At 43.0% G+C, this 21,079-nt stretch overlaps 1 protein-coding gene across 1 annotated transcript in view; it reads right to left on the bottom strand.

Moving 5' to 3' along the window:
* The window catches only part of ITGA1 (integrin subunit alpha 1), an 81,251-nt gene that overhangs the window by 45,665 nt on the left and 14,507 nt on the right, over window positions 1-21,079 (bottom strand). The window contains exons 7-12 of the mRNA XM_075268598.1: window positions 10,014-10,164; window positions 9,315-9,480; window positions 3,946-4,019; window positions 3,476-3,620; window positions 1,095-1,237; window positions 235-378 (exon numbers count right to left, since the gene is read on the bottom strand). Coding sequence (XP_075124699.1) covers window positions 235-378; window positions 1,095-1,237; window positions 3,476-3,620; window positions 3,946-4,019; window positions 9,315-9,480; window positions 10,014-10,164 — 823 coding nt within the window. The remainder of the gene's footprint in view (window positions 1-234; window positions 379-1,094; window positions 1,238-3,475; window positions 3,621-3,945; window positions 4,020-9,314; window positions 9,481-10,013; window positions 10,165-21,079) is intronic.

Raw genomic sequence — 21,079 nt, 5'->3', positions numbered from 1 at the left:
GGGTTTTTTTAAACAATTTATTATGCATTTATTTTTTAACTTTATTTTTTCCTTTCCCAAATGGGATCTCTTAATCCCAAGTGTAACGTCCTACAATACTTCTGAGAACATCATACTATAACTGCTGAGCATTGGCTATACACTCATCTCAACGTAACATTACAGGGTAAGACAGGGGTTTCCTGAATAACAAAAAATATTACAAAAAAAAATTCCAAAAATTCTGTATATTACCTTGTGAATCATATACACATAGACTTTCCCTTGCTCTTGCTTTTCACTTCCCATATACATTGGTGCACCAACGAGCAGGAGATCAGTGACTGAATCACCATCAACATCCACGGTGGTGAGGACACTACCAAAGTAAGACCCAATCTGAAACAAAGAAGTAATGTTTGAGTTAAAGGGATTGTACCATGTTTTGAAGTTCTCGCCTATTGATAGGATAGGGGATAACTCCATGTTCAGTAAAGGTCTGTTCACTGGGACCCCCATTGATCCCAAGAATGGGCTCCAGTTCTCCCATCTTGATGGATTTGTAGGCTGAACATGTACCCTCCTGTCTACTCATTCTGTATGGAATTGCTGAGATAGACCTGATGTATTTTTTTTTACTGCATGTCATGGGAGAGGTTTTCATCAGAGACTATTCCAGGACATAACTTGGGGAATCATCTAGGGCTAGGTCATCAATGTCCGACTGGTGAGGGTCCAACATTTGGAAGCTGTTCTGAGCAGATAATACACAGAGAATGGAGCAGGAAGCAGACAGCACTGTTCTTTGTATAGTGACCAAACCAGGTTACTGTAGACCAGCTCCCATTCACTTGAACAGACGTTATCTGCAATAACCCAGTTTGACCACTAAACAGAAAACAGTGCTGTCTGCTTCCTGCTCCATTCTCTGTGCTAAGAACAGCTGATCGGTCGGGGTGTCTGGTGTTATACCCTCACCATTCTGATATTCTTAGGTTTGGTTATCGATATTGTTAGTTTTGAAAACCTCCTTGATTGGTTGAGTTTGGTATATGACAACATATAAAATATATGATATCAATATAATATAAATATAATAAATCTTTATGCTTTACCTGCTCTCCTTTTAAAGTCTGGAGTATATTAATTTTGTGCCCGTTCATTTGGTAGATGATAACTTGGCCGGTATGGTTGTGGCGTGGTTGTCCCGCAATATAGACTTCTTCTCCGTGGAGAGAGGCAGAACTTACAGTGTATCCTAAGAATGAAAAAGTGTAATCAGATGTTAACAACATGGAGTATACAATGTATATCATTCATGAGAAGTCATATGGGGCATACACGGGGTTGGATTGACCCATCAGAGTACCAAAGGATCCTCCGCAGCATCCAAGCTCCAGTATTTGACTACCATGGACAATCCCATTGGAAGGTGACTTTGTAGTCACCATTTACCACTGGGGTCTATTGTTATTGGATGGTGGTGTATGAGACTTGGACACCTTGCCTACGTCTATTCCTTACGAAGATGCATCAACGTTCTTACTGTCTACATGTCTAAAGATGGTTTTATGTTTTTCTAGTTTACTAGTTTATCTCCCTAAATTTTTGTGCAACTTTAAGTTCTATCCTATTTTCAAACCGATGGATGAATAAACTTTCACACAACATTATTTCCATTGGTATCTGCAAAACCAAACATGTGTCCTGAATACAGTAAAGGGATTACGTGTTTCCATTATCCTTTTTCTCTCTATAGGTTTCATTCTCAGCTTTGTCCTGACGTCTTGTCTCATACCATAGGACTTTCAAGACATGATGGTATTTTCTAAATAGCTTTGCTTTTTACAAAGGCTTTTAGGAAACGCCCCGCATTGACCGGCAATGCAGAATGTATCCGCTCACTGTCTGATATTGTGTTTGTTGTATTTATCAGGAAATGTTGAGCGTAGCTTCTCCATTGATTCCAACGAGCAGACAAAACAACAAGGATCTTCTGGGGGAAAACATCCTGCACTGCCAAAGGTGGAGGAAGCTGAATGTCTTCTAGAATTCTGCTTATAGGTCACAGACTTTCTAGTGAAAAGTTTTGTCTTGGTGATTCCTTAGCTCAGTGGTCTCTTTTCAAAAGAGCAGGTAGGGTAAGTGGGTCAGAGGAAGGTTTCTGCCTAGTTCACATTTTTCTTGGTGATGGTTCTGTTAAAAAAGATATAGTCGCCGAGATGAATGACCTCCTGAGCCTTTCATTATGGCAACGGAGCTGGACGAACCTCTCGCTGAAAGTGCTCTGTTGGGGGGTCACAGAGGGATGGAAGATAGTCAGTCACCACTGCAGATAGGTGAATTGGTTTGTATCGAGCTGAGATCGATCAGAATATTCCAAATCGATCGTTTTTTTATGAAGCAGAACAAATGGAGAATCGTCGTGAACAAAAATGCTCACTGCATTATCCTCAGTGGCCTCTTCAGACCTCATAGTATGACAAGGGGAGGTGAAAAAAATAAAATGTTACCTCTTTTGAGCCTGTTTTTGACAGTTCCTGGTGACATTTGGCACTCTACTTTGAAGTCATTGCTCCAAGCTAACCACTGAGGCCAGGACATCACCAGGAGAGCACTGGACACCGCAAGGAGGCCCAAACAGGACACGGAAGCTGAGTATGAATGTTTTTTCATTTTTTTTACACATCCCCTGGGCCTCTACCTGTTATACTGAAGAAACCCAAGAATGCAATAATTTCACTTTCAAATTGACATAACTTCGGCTGTGTATGCCTTAGAACTAGGGTTGAGCGATTGGGATCCGGAAAGACTGGATCCCGATCGGCGATCAAGCAAATTTCATGATCGGGATCGGCTAGAAAATGATCAAAAATCTGATTTTAAAAACGATCCTGAAATCTCAAGATCAGCTCAACCCTACTCCATAAACATAAAGTAACTAGGGCTGAGCAATCAAGAAAGATCAGATCCCAATCGGCGATCGAGCAAGTTTCACGATTGCGATCGGGATCAGCTGGAAAATGATTGAAAATCAGATTTTAAAAACAATCCTGAAATCTCAAGATTGGTTCAACCCTACTTAGAGTGCTAGAAATTGGATAGATAGGTTCCTAGGACTACTGAACCCAGTGTGGGAACAGGACTCCTTGGGCCCTGGATCAGGGGCCTGCTCTATAACTATGTAGAATATGCGCACACCCACTGTGATTTGTATTGTAATCTTTGTTGTTATCATCATATGCACAAGACATATCATCAATGAAGGCTAATAAAGTATTATTTTTTATTACATCCATGTAAAGAGGGTCTTGGGTCCATAGTGGGTTTGTCTTTTGAGGCCCTGTTTTATTAGGGACCCACAGGAGGACCCATTGGTACTCTGATAGCCGATCTGATCCTGTGTCTACCCGAACAACCCAGATCAGCGGATGGAAAGTACGTGAGGTGCTGCACAAGCGATCCCCTGCAAATAATAAGTGAGGATTGTGCTGACCCAGGTAGGCTGCTAGAGGCTCGTTCCTTTCTTGTGCCGTTGTCCTAAACGAGTTATTTCCAGGCGTAACTATAGCATCGCTTTTCATCATGACAACTGTTCCATTCCAGTCATAGGCACCAACTGCACCAAGCATCACCCAGTCCTGCAACCATAGAAGAAGGAAATGTCTCATACAAGAAATAATATATACATTAATAAGAATTAAGTTATGCTGAAACATTTCCCATAAAAGTATCTATCAATTGTTTCAGTTCCTCCTGCTCTATAACATGCCTCCGGGAAATCGGATACCATCTTCAATGTAAGAGGTTCCCTTTAAAGGGGGTGTCTACCATGACCTGCCATATTGATATGTCTACTAAGGCACGGCTGACATGCCAAGTGTGTATGTAGTTAGTGGGCAGGACTCTGCATAGGTAGATGCCATGTATGCCAGGATAAATGCCATGTTAACAGGATAGTTGTACCTTGGAATAATGGGCGCTGAATCCAGTTTGAGACATCTCCATTTCAAAGGACACTGCCTGCTGCTCACTGGTGGCTAAGAGAGAATCAGACAATTATAAAGATGGAAAAAAATAGTTGCACAATGACTTAGGGTGATAATAAGATTTATTATCTGGATCAAATCGTCTTGTGGAATGCCATGTGGATGTCACTATTGTCACTGGATCTGATGTGGTTGTCAGAAATGTGATCAGGTTTAATATGGATCAGACCCAATGTCATACTTTAATCAGATACAACAATAAGTCCAGGTGTGATGTGGATATAAATCCAGTCTTTGCCTTTTTTCATCCAATTTGAGTGCTGCCTCAGTTTTATGTGTGGATAGATCCATAAAAGAGCAGAACCATCCCAAAACTTATGGTTCCAACAACATATGCATATCTATTTATCATCTATCTATCTATCTATCTATCTATCTATCTATCTATCTATCTATCATCTATCTATCTATCTATCTATCTATCTATCTATCATCTATCTATCTATCTATCTATCTATCTATCTCTTATCTATCTATCTATCTATCTATCTATCATCTATCTATCTATCTATCTATCTATCTATCTATCTATCATCTATCTATCTATCTATCTATCTATCTATCTATCTATCATCTATCTATCTATCTATCTATCTATCTATCTATCTCCTATCTATCTATCTATCTATCTATCTATCTATCTCCTATCTATCTATCTATCTATCTATCTATCTATCTATCTATCTATCTATCATCTATCTATCTATCTATCTATCTATCTATCATCTATCTATCTATCTATCTATCTATCTATCTATCTATCTATCATCTATCTATCTATCTATCTATCTATCTATCTATCTCCTATCTATCTATCTATCCATCTATCTCTTATCTATCTATCTATCTATCTATCTATCTATCAATCTATCTATGTATTATCTATCTATCTACAGTATCTATCTATCTATCTATCTATCTATCTATCTATGTATTATCTATCTATCATTTATCTACAGTATCTATCTATCTATCTATCTATCTATCTATCTATGATCTATCTACAGTATCTATCTATCTATCTATCTATCTATCTATCTATCTATCTATTATCTATCTATCTATCTATCAACTATCTATCTATCTATCTATCTATCTATCTATCTATCTATCTATCTATCTACAGTATCTATCTATCTATCAATCTATCTATGTACTATCTATCTATCTATCTATCTATCTATCTATCTATCTATCTATCTATCTATCTATCTACAGTATCTATCTATCTATCTATCTATCTATCTATCTATCTATCTATCATCTATCTATCTATCTATCTATCTATCTATCTATCTATCTACAGTATCTCTATCTATCTATCTATCTATCTATCTATCTATCTATCTATCTATCTATCTATATCTATCTACAGTATCTATCTGTCTATCTATCTATCTATCTAATGCAATTCTTTTCCCTGCATTATACTTAAGCCCATACACAAATTCAGAAAATCTAAATTTGTTCATAGTTGGTTTAAGAATAGGACATAAACTTTAAGAAAGTGGGAAACCCCTTGGCGCTGTCTCTTCTGTAGAGGAGGTAAGATACATTAGATGACACCCTGCAGTTTCTGTCTCCTACTCCCCCGCTGTGAACACATGGTGATATACCATAAGTACGTGTCTCCATGTAGTTGTGCAGAGTATATACAGTGACGGCTGTGTGTACATCTGGTTTGGAGCTGTAAAGCTCTGGAGACTAAGAAAAGTCTTCACATGACTGGTAAGAACATGACACTTCCTTTAACATAAGGGATCTATGAAGTTCAGCGTTTTCTATAAAAATAAACAAAATCGACCAGCGCCCATGAGAAGAATGAAACTCTGCGCTTCTCAGGGCTTAGCCCCTTCACATGTGGGAATAAGCTCCTCCATCCAGAGTATGGCGACCGTGTCAGGCCCAAGACCACAATGTCTACATAACAACTTCCCGTGTAGGAGATCTTGTAATACATTGGCTGTAATCTGCATCTGCTTTGTCTCACAATATGCTGAGATACATGTGCAGAGGCTTCACTTCAAGTAACTAGGCCACAATGCAAAATCCGCGACGCTCTTTCCGACTCCTCGATGATGTCATGTCACTGCTGAGGCCTGTGATGTCATGATGTCGGGGTGCTCAAGTGACCGCTGTGGCCCAAAAACAGGTCTCAGCAGTGACATCACCAGGAGAGCGCTGGACCTCAAGAGGAGCCCCAAAAGATCTAAGGGAAAATGACCATAATTTTTTTTTTGGCCCTCCCCTGGGTCTTCACCCATTATACAATGGGGTCTGGAGAGAGGATAATTTACCACGAGGTATGTTGCGACAGACAATGTAGTTTGTCTTAGACAAATCCTAAATTTGAGATCTTCAGGATATTAAACACTCCTATTGATAGGGAGTGAAACAGATAATCCACTGACTACTACTTAGAAGAAGGTCACGCGTCTCACGAGAAACGTTTAATAGAGACGCCTGACCTTCTTTTACAAATGCTGGGTAGTGGATTATCTGTTCCATTCCCTATCTATAGGTGTGTTTAATATCCTGAAGATCTCTGCGGTGTTGCATTAAGTGATTCTGGCTGAGTGAGGAGAGCCATATGTCCTGGACTCACCTATGGCCGATCTTTGATTAGCAGGGGATGTTACATTCATACATATCTGCAGTATGATTAAAACAGTGCAGTGAGGATTGTACAACACTTATCCTCCAAAAACTATTGTTATAACTGCAGCAGACTAAGGACTCGTTCACATCTGCGCCCCGGTCTCCATTTTGCAGGTTTCCGTTTCCTGCCCGAAACTGAGCAGGAAACAGAAAGCTGCCGGCATTTTTCAAACCCATTCTGAAAAGTGTCCAGCCGTGAGCGCCTGCGAGCATTTTGTGCTCTCCGCGGTGAAATCGTTTTTTTTTTAACCGGACACAAAGTCGGACATGCAGGACTTTGTGTCCGGTTAAAAAAAAAAAAAAATGGTTTCGCCGCGGAGAGCACAAAACGCTCACCGGCGCTCACGGTCTGACAGGTTTCCGTCTTCTGTCTGCAGGAGACAAAAACCTGAGAACGGAGACCGAGGCACAGGTGTGAACCCAGCGTAACAGCTCTCTTCAGTTTTTCAACACTCCTTAGGGTATGTTCACACATCAGTATGCCATCAGTCTGTTTGAATTCAGTTTGAGACTTTAAAGAGGACCTTTCATGGTTTGGGCACAGGCAGTTCTATATACTGCTGGAAAGTTGATAGTGCACTGAATTCAGCGCACTGTCAGCTTTCCCGATCTGTGCCCCAGGTAAAGCGCTATCGGTCCCGGTACCGTAGCGCTTTACAGTCAGAAGGGCTTTTCTGACAGTTAGCCAGGGACGCCCTTCTGCCCAGCAGCGCCTATCACACTGTACAGTGTGAGCGGGGAGGAACGCCCCCCTCCCTCTCCTTATAATACTCATCTACGGATGAGTTGTGTGAGCAGAGGGAGGGGGCGTTTACCAGGACATAGGCAAAAATAGGAGATGTCCTATGTCAATAACTTAGTCATGTGAATAGCTCCATTCACATTCATTGATTGTAATGCAGCCCTGTAATGGAATAAGCGTACAGGCGCACAGACCATGGCGATCTGTTTACGGCAGAAGATAAATTGTGTATATCTGCCAGGAGCCAAGTCAGTATTTCATTTCTTTCCCATCTGTATCTTCCCAGGACCTTCACCTCCCATTACTGTAGCTTCTTAAATATTACACAAGCCCCTAAGAACTATGTACAGTATAGTAAAGCCATAAGAAAATCTTCCTGACATAAACCACGGAAATATATTCATAGATACATTTTAAAAATCCAGTGGTGTCTTATTCACACATCAGTGAACCAGGAGCCGAGCCCATACACAGAATAGGTACAAACCTTTCCATAAAACCTTATCTCTGTGTAGTCTCCATGACTGGTTTCGGCATACAAACATTGATGCAAAATACTGATGTGTGAATAAGGTCTTAGATTTTAGTAGAACATTATCAAAACAAACCCAGTACTATTTCCAAATAATCACATACAATGTGAGATGGATGGATGGATAGATGAATAGATAGATAGATAAATAGATAGATAGATAGATAGATAGATATAAGATAGATAGGTAGATAGATAGATAGATAGATATAAGATAGATAGGTAGATAGATAGATAGATAGATAGATAGATAGATAGATAGATAGATAGAAATATGATAAATAGATAGATAGAAGATAGATGGATAGATAGATAGATAGATAGATAGATAGATAGGAGATAGATAGATAGATAGATAGATAGATAGATAGATAGATAGATAGATAGATAGATAGGAGATAGATAGAAATATGATAAATAGATAGATAGAAGATAGATGGATAGATAGATGGATAGATAGATAGATAGATAGATAGATAGATAGATAGATAGATAGGAGATAGATAGATAGATAGATAGATAGATAGATAGGAGATAGATAGATAGAAATATGATAAATAGATAGATAGAAGATAGATAGATGGATAGATAGATAGATAGATAGATAGATAGATAGATAGATAGATAGATAGATAGGAGATAGATAGATAGGAGATAGATAGAAATATGATAAATAGATAGATAGAAGATAGATGGATAGATAGATGGATAGATAGATAGATAGATAGGAGATAGATAGATAGATAGATAGATATAAGATAGATAGGTAGATAGATAGATAGATAGATAGATAGATATAAGATAGATAGATAGATAGATAGATATATGATAGATAGATAGATAGAAGATAGATAGATAGATAGATAGATAGATAGATAGATAGATAGATAGGAGATAGATAGAAATATGATAAATAGATAGATAGAAGATAGATGGATAGATAGATGGATAGATATATAGATAGATAGATAGATAGATAGATAGATAGATAGATAGGAGATAGATAGATAGATAGATAGATAGATAGGAGATAGATAGATAGAAATATGATAAATAGATAGATAGAAGATAGATAGATGGATAGATAGATAGATAGATAGATAGGAGATAGATAGATAGGAGATAGATAGAAATATGATAAATAGATAGATAGAAGATAGATGGATAGATAGATGGATAGATAGATAGATAGATAGATAGGAGATAGATAGATAGATAGATAGATAGATAGAAATATGATAAATAGATAGATAGAAGATAGATGGATAGATAGATAGATAGATAGATAGATAGATAGGAGATAGATAGATAGATAGATAGATAGATAGATAGATAGATAGATGGCTAATGTTACCTTCTAGAGCAAAGATCCTTTCTCCCAGTGACTCCACAATGGTTGACAGAGCCAGTTCTTCGGAGACGTTGAAGAAGTGTTTCTCCTTTGGCTCACTAGCAATGGACAGTATCTCATTGACCAGCTTCTCTGTGCTTATGTTACCTCGGTTGTAGCTTCCCAGAATCTACAATGACATGTATGTAATGAAGAATTCCGTTTTGGAATAAGAGTACAGAGGTCTATGTCTATGTGTTTCCATGATGCCTATAGGGTTGAATCAATGAGGACACGTACATGTGTGGCCACCTCTCCATTGATTTGCAAGTGAATGACTCGGAGCCCTAATACCAGGCACATCCACTGCAAAATAAAATGTATGGCGCTGTTTCCGGTGAAAAACTAGGGTGACCTGGTGCAATCTAGACCATGGAGGTGTCTAATATTAATAGCCTATCCTAATGAAACTCAACATCAAGGTATGTCTGCTACATATCAAGGAGTTATTGATTACAAATAATGTATTGTATGAGTCCATGATTCACAGTGTATCCCAAACTATTGTGGCCATCAGGCAACAAGTCTACTCAGTAGAGCAGTTATACGATGTATTGGTAGAACAACCTGTCAGAAGGACATTTTGGGTTCTTGTGAAGTATCTAGTCCTACAGTTTAGTGAAGCCATTACATTTTTTCCATCTAAAGGTGTAAAATACTCACAGCAATGGCGTAGGTTTCTATCCCATCCCGTTCACACTCATCAGTCACGTTTTTCAGGCGATAACCATCGTGAGATTCTCCATCTGTTACAACCACCATGACTTTCTTGACACCTCTCCGGGCACCTCTGTCTTCACTAAATGCTTCTTTTCTGAAATATTCAGTAAATGATAATCAGTCAGACTTGATGTTGAGAGCTCCAAGTGTCCTGGACGTTACATGATATCAAGGTGAGAGAAATATCAGATTTGCCACTTGACCCATTTGGACAGATTTCCTAACCAAGACATGTATATAGGTAACTAGGTCACAAAGTAGTTGCTGTAGATGAGCAAACTGGTTGGTTATGTGATTGGAACTCAACAGTGCCCCGGGAAAACCTGATGTCACCAAGGAGGCTGGAAGATCACCAAAAGGGACACCACGAGAGTCCAAAAGAGGTGAGGCAAGGTGAATAGTGTTTACTATTAGAGATGAGCGAGTAGTATTTGATCGAGTAGGTATTCGATCGAATACTACGGTATTTGAAATACTCGTACTCGATCGAGTACCACTCGCTATTCGAATGGAAAAGTTCGATGCAGAACCAGCATTGATTGGCCGAATGCTATAAAGTCAGTCAATCAACGCTGGTTCTTCTCCTACCTTTAGAAGTCTTCTCCGTGCAGCTTCCCCGCGGCGTCTTCCGGCTCTGAATTCACTCTGCCAGGTATCGGGCCTGGGCAGAGCCGACTGCGCATACCCGCTTGTAGTGCGGCCATGCGCAATCGGCTCTGCCCAGGCCCGATGCCTGGCAGAGTGAATTCAGAGCCGGAAGACGCCGCGGGGACGCACACGGAGAAGACGTCTCGGAGGATCCAGCCCGACCCTCACTCGTGGACTTGGTAAGTATAATTTGTTCGAACGTTGCCTACCCCTGAAACGAGCATTTTCCCCCCATAGACTATAATAGGGTTTGATATTCGATTCGAGTAGTCGAATATTGAGGGGCTACTCAAAACGAATATCGAATCTCGAACATTTTACTGTTCGCTCATCTCTATTTACTATGTTTCCGCACCTTCCCTGGACCTCCGCTTATTATTGTCTGGGGTATGAAAAGACCTCAGAGTATTATACTAGAATTTTAATTAAACAAATTTTACAAGGTTGGTCCATATCTGGAATTTGCCTACTAAAGCATGGAAGCTACTGGGTGGTCCGTGACTTTAGTTGGTGCAGTTTCTGTGGAGCTATGGGGTCTGAAGCCTGACTGTAATCTGTCAAAGAGTACGTTGCATGAGAGATAGGGGGATAGTTCAGAGCGGACATGTTGTTCAAGCACTTTTGAGGTTTACGGGAGCAGTGATATGGGTCGATAGTTGGCTGGCTAGGATGACGGATGGTTTCTTAAGGATACGTGTGAAAGTAGCGTGTTTAAAGGCAGAAGGGAAGAATCTCCTGGTAAGAGATAAGTTGAAGAGATGGGTTAGGGCAGGAGAAAAGACTTCGGTGAGGTTGGGGATGAGATGCGCCTGGATCAGGTCAAGCGCGCAGGAGGTGAGGTGGGATTTTAAAATTAGGGTGGAGAGTTTTTCATCAGTGATGGTGGAGAAATAGATTAACGATGAAGTACGTTGGGTAGAATGGTTGTCGGGGGTGTAGGGTGAGACTGTCTCTGATGGTGTCAATTTTGGTTTTGAAATAAGAGGTGACATCTTTAGCTGAGATAAGTGATGTCGGAGGGGGCACAGGAGGATGGAGAAGGAAATTGAAGGTAGTGAATAGCTGTTTGGGGTTGCGGGATAGGGAAGATATGAGTGTGGTGAAGTAGACGGGTTTTACAAAGGTGAGTGCATTCTTGAACTTGAGTACTGCCTCTTTATATCTGGTGAAGTCCTCCTGATAGTGGTTTTTCTTCCAGAGGCGTTCTGTAAACCGTGAATCACGTCACAATTATTTTATCAGGACCATGGGCTAGGGTTGTCTGTAGATCGGTCGGGTTCTTGAGTGGGTTAAAGGGGCCACAAAGTCGAGGGCTGAAGTAATGGTAGTATTATAGAAGGCAGCAGCAGCAACTGTATCCTGGAATGAGGATAGGTCTGCGAGTGCTAGAAGAGACTCAGAGAGTGTGCGAATGCCCAGGTGTTTAAGGTTCATGCAGGGGTGTGTTGGTTTTGGGGGAATGCTACTAAGTTGTGGTCAGAGAGTGTGGTCGGAGAGTTTGCAAGGTTGGATAGAGAGCAGAGGCAGGTGAATATGAGGTCCGGAGTGTACCCCTTTATTGTGAGTGGCATGGAAATAATTGCAGAATCTGATACCTGTGGATCTGACTAACCCGAGTAACTAAATCACTAATAAACTCCTTAAAAATTGTAGAACGTCTGCAAAGTTAACTGAAGCCGCCTTCCTACGTCTTTGAGGTTTCTCATATATCTTTAAGCCAAAACCACATCCTGAAGGACGCGCTGCTTTGTTCTTAAGTAAATGTCTGAAACAAAAAAAGTCTTATTAAACTTTACAATATTCGGAACTTTTCCTCAGTTGCCAGGGAGATGATTATTTTGAATATAAGCCTCTAAAATTCAGTAGAACCTACAGGTTCTGGAGAATTAAGGACGTGGCCATTTTTTTTTTATTAAGGCCTTCTGAAAGCCGTAACTTTTTTGGGCGAATCTAGTTAGACTAAGCCTATATAGCAAAATGAATTCGGAGAGAATCTACGTAAACTCAAGATCAACTCAATACTTGTGACTGTTACTGACGTCAATGATGGTAACAGAGTTGCAACTTCATCTTGTTCTTTATACTCAAGGAGGGTTAGGTTTTCTTTTTTGCTTTTAGTCAAGGCGATCTTGAAAATCTGAAGTGGTCCGAACGTTACAGTGAGGATTCATTTATGGTATTTCTTCCTACAGTTTGTTTCAGGGGCTTAGAACTTTCCACTAGACAGTATATATTGCTTAGTAACCTAAATATGTCACGCTCCAGTCTGCTAAGCCTCATCCCTAAAATCTGAATATAATTCCATTTAGCGGTCTTTGCATTCCATGATGACAGGACAGACAGCAAGCATCATAATTCACCGGGTGCTGGTGGGATGTAATGTTTCCATATTCGGATATGTCTTCAGGGCAGTTGTAGGGTCCATGATATGATTTTTACACCACTTTCCCCACAACAAACAATGAGTTTATGAGCCCTATAGGGAGAAATTAACCAGTTTCTGACCACCCATTGACTATATATGTCTGGACAATGGCTACTTAACTTTGCAAAGGAGATACTTGTCCACCCTTGCAGAGTTGAGTAGCTGCACACGATCATGCTGCAGGAACCGGAAGCCATTGATAGAGAGTGAAAGCAGGGACAGTTTATTACCACCCCTGCCTCCCCGATGCAGCTTCTCCTTACCCCTTCAGTCATGTTATCTCCTGGGTGCCAAAATATTGTCAGGTGCACGTAAAAAATATTAAAATGCGAAAAATGGACAAGGTGGAAGGATCCTTGTAAATGCAAAGGTGCAAATCTACCTGCTGGCCTTGTCTCATTGACACCATGCTTTTCACTCTTTGGCAGCAAAATCCTGCTGGACATGGCAATAACTTCCCTGTCATGATTGCTCAAATTGCATAACCAATGCGATGATGTCAGTCCTGGCCGCCTATTTAAGGGGGAAACCAGCCTTTCCATCTCACCTGCTGACTAAGGTATTTATCTTTGCCTACCTCCTTTTTCTTTAAATTGTCACTCTGACCCTGATTCTGATTCTTCATTGACTCTGACCTTGACCTCAGCCTTGTTCCTGAATATACCTCCTGCCTTGCCCTTTCCATTATTTACTGTATTTAGTACCTGTTGTTCTTCTCCTGTGTCCAGACTAAGCTCCCATAGTCATTACCACCATGACCATTCTCCTGGTTATGGTCCTTGGCTGTGTTCCTGACTATGTTACTGTTTCAGCACGTTAGTGTTTCTGCACTACAACAGGATAATGTCAGTCCTGGCCGCCTATTTAAGCGACACTAGCCTTTCCATCTCACCTGCTGACTAAGGTATTTATCTTTGCCTACCTCCTTTTTCTCTAAATTGTCACTCTGATCCTGACTCTTTGATTCCTCATTGACCCTAACCTTGGCCTCATCCTTGTATATCCTCCTACTTTGCCCTTTACATTACTTACTTGGTACCTGTTGTTCTACTCCTGTGTCCAGACTAAGCTCCCATAGCCATGACCACCTGGACCATTCTCCTGGTTATGGACCTTGTCTCTGTTCTTGACTATGTTACTGTTTCTGCATGTTAGTGTTTCAGCACTACAACCATCGATCCATGACTATTCTTGGGACTATGACTAGGAAACAGGTTAGGGTAGTTCATTAATTTGTAAGCCTGAACAACACTCTTAAATCTAATTATTAGGGGAGAAGGACTAGGGGAATTTGTTATGACTGAAGTTTTTCACTCCAGTCTTAATAAACAGAGGGCTGATGTTATTAATAGAGATGAGCGAACAGTGTTCTATCGAACTCATGTTCGATCGGATATTAGGCTGTTCGGCATGTTCGAATCAAATCGAACACCGCGTGGTAAAGTGCGCCATTACTCGATTCCCCTCCCACCTTCCCTGGCGCCTTTTTTGCTCCAATAACAGCACAGGGTAGGTGGGACAGGAACTACGACACCGGTGACGTTGAAAAAAGTAGGCAAAACCCATTGGCTGCCGAAAACATGTGACCTCTAATTTAAAAGAACAGCGACGCCCAGCTTCGCGTCATTCTGAGCTTGCAATTCACCGGGGACGGAGGTTTCCGTCCAGCTAGCTAGGGGTTAGATTCTGGGTAGGCAGGGACAGGCTAGGATAGGAAGGAGAAGACAACCAACAGCTCTTGTAAGAGCTAAATTCCAGGGAGAAGCTTGTCAGTGTAACATGGCACTGACGGGCTCAATCGCCGCAACCCAGCTTTCCCAGGATCCTGAATGGAACACACTGACAGTGTATTCCCGTATACCCCATATATACACCCCAAATCCCCGTTCCAACGGTGTGCCCCCCCACCTTCACCTCAGAAATACCCTGCAAGTCCCCTAGCAATAGAATTGGGGCTATATACACCCACTATTTTTGCTACTGGTATATAGTGCCATTGTCTGACTGGGAATTCAAAGAATATATGGGGGTTATGTGCACCCACAATTTTTGCTACTGCTATACAGTGCCATTGTCTCACTGGGAATTCAAAGATTATATTGGGGTTATGTGCACCCACAATTTTTACTACTGGTATACAGTGCCATTGTCTGACTGGGAATTCAAAGAATATATGGGGGTTACGTGCACCCACAATTTTTGCTACTGCTATACAGTGCCATTGTCTCACTGGGAATTCAAAGAATATATGGGGGTTATGTGCACCCACAATTTTTGCTACTGCTATACAGTGCCATTGTCTCACTGGGAATTCAAAGAATATATTGGGGTTATGTGCACCCACAATTTTTACTACTGGTATATAGTGCCATTGTCTGACTGGGAATTCAAAGAATATATGGGGGTTACGTGCACCCATAATTTTTGCTACTGCTATACAGTGCCATTGTCTCACTGGGAATTCAAAGAATATATTGGGGTTATGTGCACCCACAATTTTTACTACTGGTATATAGTGCCATTGTCTCACTGGGAATTCAAAGAATATATTGGGGTTATGTGCACCCACAATTTTTACTACTGGTATATAGTGCCATTGTCTGACTGGGAATTCAAAGAATATATTGGGGTTAAGTGCACCCACAATTTTTGCTACTGCTATACAGTGCCATTGTCTCACTGGGAATTCAAAGAATATATTGGGGTTATGTGCACCCACAGTTTTTACTACTGGTATATAGTGCCATTGTCTCACTGGGAATTCAAAGAATATATTGGGGTTATGTGCACCCACAATTTTTACTACTGGTATATAGTGCCATTGTCTGACTGGGAATTCAAAGAATATATGGGGGTTACGTGCACCCACAATTTTTGCTACTGCTATACAGTGCCATTGTCTGACTGGGAATTCAAAGAATATATGGGGGTTACGTGCACCCACAATTTTTGCTACTGCTATACAGTGCCATTGTCTCACTGGGAATTCAAAGAATATATTGGGGTTACGTGCACCCACAATTTTTGCTACTGGTATATAGTGTCATTGTCTGACTGGGAATTCAGAGAATATATGGGGGTTACGTGCACCCACAATTTTTGCTACTGGTAGATAGTGCCATTGTCTCACTGGGAATTCCACAAATAATTTGGGGATTCATTCACCCTACATCTCAGGCTCTTGCCATATTCACCCAGGTTGTCAGTGCTGCACCAGCTCGTTCCCAGACAGCTCGGCCCGAAAAACACGTTACCTATATAGAGGATTTGGACAATGAAGACAACATGTTCTAAATCTAATGTCTGCACCTTCTCCAGAATTAAAATAAAGGCAGCGTTTAACTTTCAAATAGCACTGCACAAAGGAAGAGCTTATCAGCTTGTCTCATGACATGCTACTGAAAAGTGTCATTTGTGTATCTTAATGTAAATATAGTTGTATAAGCTTTTTGGGTTTTAGGCACTGCCAAGTTATTTATTACCACCCGCTCCCTTATAATGATGATGACGCCAAAGTCACTGTGGGTGTTCAGAGCTCACAGCTTTGGTTGACATTTGTCTTGCTCTCTGTCGGTACCAGCTGTCTTTTTGGATACCGTAAAGTTATGTTGACTTTATTAACAGCTATAGAAGCTTTAGCCAGGTTGTGACGGTGTGTAACCCTAACAACACTAAGTGGGATACACATTAATAGTCAGTCTATGTACGCTAAACGTATCACTGAAGTAATTTTTTTTCCCTCTCCCCTAATATAAGAAAGGAACAGACATTAGACCTAGACCGGGGTTCGAGGCTTGTAAAAATCCAGTATTATTTGTTCTTCATGATGTGAAATATGTGTTGAAAAGCAACCCAAGATGAAGTCAGCCATGTGTGCCAGTGTGTTACTTGGCATGCCTTTGCTGGCCCCAACTGTAAGGGTCACTCTCCATTTCCTCCATTTTCCACTCCCCTTCACACCATTTGTGGTGAAGCAATGGGATGCACTGAAGTGCACCCTCTAGCCTCGTGTGGGATAGGGACATCAGATGCCACTCCAACCCCCTCGTCTTCCTCCGCCAGCCAACGGTGCGAAGATGAGAGGAGTGTGCTCTGAATGTTTTCTGCCTAGCAGAGGCTAGTTCTCACTTACGAAAATGGCCCCACTTTGACCTGTATATCAGGCACAATGGTGTAGGTTTCAAAGAAACATGGCACCAACAAGTTGGAAAACGTGGGCCATGCGTGGACCGTGTTTGAGTCTGGCAAGCTCCAGATCTGCTACCAGGTTCCAGCCATTATCACAGGCGCAAAAATGCCAGGCCCCAGGTGTAGCAGGGAAAAAAAAATGCCATCTCAGCCAGGATGGCATCCCTGACCTCGGAGGCACTGTGCTGTCTGTCCCCCAAGCTGATGAGCTTCAGCACCGCCTGCTGACGTCTCCCCACGCCAGTGTTTTAGCGTTTGCCGCTAGTAGCTGTGGTGGAGGTTGCAGCGTCGTAGGGTTTCAGTCACCCCAGTTTATGCCTTTGCTTCTACCCAGGTTTTTTTTTGATTTAGCTTCCCTTCACATCTACACTGCTTTAGCCCCTAGACATCACCCCTGTCCATGTGGGGTCGGTGGCCTCGTCATCCACCAACTCCTCTTCCAATTGCGCACTGCCCCCTTACTGCAAACCGCACATGACCACAGCTTGCCTTGATGGCAACTGTGTCTCATGATCCCCACTTAGGTCCAGACAAGTCGGTGGCGGGTCCAAAACCCCAAAATTGGAAGGAAATGGCAGATGCTGCAGTATTTCTAACACCTGTTCCTGGTGCTCGGGCCTGGTCTGTGTTGTACCCTGCACCCTGCTTAACGCAGCTGCCATATCCGAAGTTGTGCTGAGCGCATGCTAATGTTTCGTGTCCAGTGCAATGGATGGGATGGGATTTCACATAAGTCTGCCACCCATGGCCACTCATGGTTGAGCAACTGAGGGAGTTGACTTTGACGAACCCGAGGGTTTTGGAGTTGGAACTACATCAAAGGTCTGTGCTGCTCACACACTCTGCTCAACACATGATATGTTTAGTGCCAGCAGTGTGGAGACTTCGCACAACAGCCGTTGTTCCAGCAGGTACAGGCGTTGTAGGAGTGCATAGAGGCTAGCAGCGGCAACTATAGACTTTAAAAACTATCCGCACAAGCGCCACACTTTCACCAGTAGCTCAGGAACATTGGGGTACCTTTTTCAAAAGATTAGCAGCAATGAGTTAAAAACGTGGCCCAGGCATGGAATATGTTGCAGGCTGCCAAGCTACAGAGCCAATCCCAGGTTACGGCCATTATCACACATGACAACATGCCTGGGCCCAGGTGCAGTGGCAAAAACCACATTGCCGTCTCATCGAGGATGGCATGACTCACTTTGTAGGCAGTGTGCTGTCTGGCCCCCGAGCTGATGAGCTTCAGCACGGCCCGCTGACGTCTCCCCACACCAGTGTTGCAGCGTTTCCAGCTCGTAGCTGGGGTCAATTTAACAGCGGAGGAGGGTGGTGTTTCAGCCCTCCTCCCAGGAATGTTGTGTGGGGAGACAAGTCAGGCCACCACATTTTGCGACCCGGTCCACGCCTCAACTACATTCAACCACTGTGCCCAAATTGAAAGGTAGCGTCCCTGTCCGCATGCACTTGTCCATTCGTAACTGGTCACATGGAACTTTAGGGCTAAGCGCTGAATTTAGGGACCGCCTCATGTTTGGGGGAAAGTGCTGGTGTGGACGGCACAGTGCGGTGGCGCAGTCGACACTCTGCCCAAAAAGGGCAGAGTGTCCCCCAGCCGGGATTCCAACATCTCCTGGGCCAGATTTCTTGAGATGAGGCCGTTGAAGCCTTGGGCATGTGGGTGGGTTGCGCTGTACTTTAGCATGAAATGAAAGGCTTGGGAGATGGGGAGTTGCTGGGAAGAGGCGCATGATGGCGCGGGCAAAAGGAGAAATGGCAGGAAAAGGTGAGGATGAGGGTGAACTCCCCAAAGTGTCAGAGGCAGATGTGGAGGTGTCCTGGCTGCTGGTCTGGACTGCAGCGCCAGCCCTGTCAACAGTGGGAGAGGCAGTGGCCGCCAGGCCAAACGACGATTATCCTGCGCTTGCTCTCACCCACTGAGCCCAGGGCTTGCCTTCCAAATGATGGCACCCGCAAGAGGTGGTGAGATTCCTCTCCGCAGATCTCCAAACCATCTTGGACTTGCAAATTGCACTAAATTTGTCATGTAACTGACATGTATATGATGAGTCTATCCATTGTCTGTTCATTTTGGTGAAAGTCAGCCTGTCAGCTGACAGACAGCTGTGCTTGTCAGTGATGATGCCACCGGCTGCTTGTACCCCCAGTTTTTGCTGCTTAGCTTGCCTCCACATCCACACTGCTTTTGCCTCTACACATCACCCCTATCCATGCCTGTGCCTCTAGCCATAAGTCTGCCACCCATGGAAACTCATGGTGCAGAAAGTGAGGGAGCTGACTCTGAGGAACCCTTGGGTTTTGTAGCTGGTACTCCATCAAAGGTCTCTGCTGCTCACACACCCTGCTGAACATACGGTATCTAGGGTTAGAGCGTGTGGTGACCTCGCACAACAGTAGGTGCTTCAGGCAGATGTAGGCCTTGCTGGAGTGTATTGCGGCTAGTTCCAGGTACTGTAGACTTGGGAAAGTGGGTGTCCAAGTGCCGCACTTTCACCCTTAGCTCAGCTAATTTGGGGTATGTTTTTAAAAATCATTGCACCACTACATTGAACACGTGGGCCAGGCATGGAACGTGTTGGAGGCTGGCAAGCTCCAGAGCCCTCCAACAAGACAAAAAAGCCTGGCCCCAGGGGCAGCGGGGATAAACAAATTGCCATCTCATCCAGGATGGCATCCCTGACCTCAGAGGCAGTGTGCTGTCCGTCTCCCAAGCTGATGAGCTTCAGCCCAGCCTGCTGATGTCTCCCCACACCAGTGTTGCAGCGTTTTCAGCTCGTAGCTGGGGTCAATCTAACAGCGGAGGAGGAGGAGGGTGGTGTTTCAGCCCTCCTCCCAGGAATGTTTTGTGGGGAGACAAGTCAGGAAAATTCTTGAAACGGGAGAGTTTTGCATCTTTGCCCTTGCTGCCTATGGACATCCCTTTGCCTCTAGCCACCATTTTCCCTGCTTTGCTTGCCTCCACATCCACACTGCTTTTGCCCCTAGACATCACCCCAGTCCATGCCTTAGCTTGTACCCCCAGTTTTTCCTGCTTAGCTTGCCTCCACATCCACACTGCTTTTGCCCCTAGACATCACCCCAGTCCATGCCTTAGCTTGCCTCCACATCCACACTGCTTTTGCCCCTAGACATCACCCCAGTCCATGCCTTAGCTTGTACCCCCAGTTTTTCCTGCTTAGCTTGCCTCCACATCCACACTGCTTTTGCCCCTAGACATCATCCCTATCCATGCCTCTGCCCCTAGCCATAACTCTGCCACCCCTGGAAACTCATGGTGCAGAAACTTTGGGAGCTGACTTTGAGGAACCCTTGGGTTTTGTAGATGGAACTCCATCAAAGGTCTGTGCAGCTCACACACCCTGCTCAAGATATGGTATTGTAGCGTTTCAGCGTGTGTGAATGACGGACAACAGCCTGTGTTTGGACAGATGTAGGCCTTGCTAGAGTGTTTTTAGGCTAGCAGCGACTCCTGTGCACTTGCAAAAGTGGGCGCACAAGCGCCGCATTTTCAACAGTAGCTTCGGTACATTTGGGTATGTTTTTAAAAAACTTTGCACCACTAGGTTAGACGTGGGCCAAACATGGAACGTGTTGGAGGCTGGCAAGCTCCAGAGCCTCTACCAGGTTCCAGCCATTATCACAGGCGTAAAAATGCCAGGCCCCAGGTGTAGCAGGGAAAAAAAAATGCCATCTCAGCCAGGATGGCATCCCTGACCTCGGAGGCACTGTG

This window comes from Leptodactylus fuscus, chromosome 1 (assembly GCF_031893055.1).
Source record: "Leptodactylus fuscus isolate aLepFus1 chromosome 1, aLepFus1.hap2, whole genome shotgun sequence".
In the NCBI taxonomy this organism is placed as follows: domain Eukaryota; kingdom Metazoa; phylum Chordata; class Amphibia; order Anura; family Leptodactylidae; genus Leptodactylus; species Leptodactylus fuscus.
The sequence above is the reverse complement of the archived record's forward strand: the minus strand, read 5'-3'. Positions and strand labels throughout refer to the sequence as shown.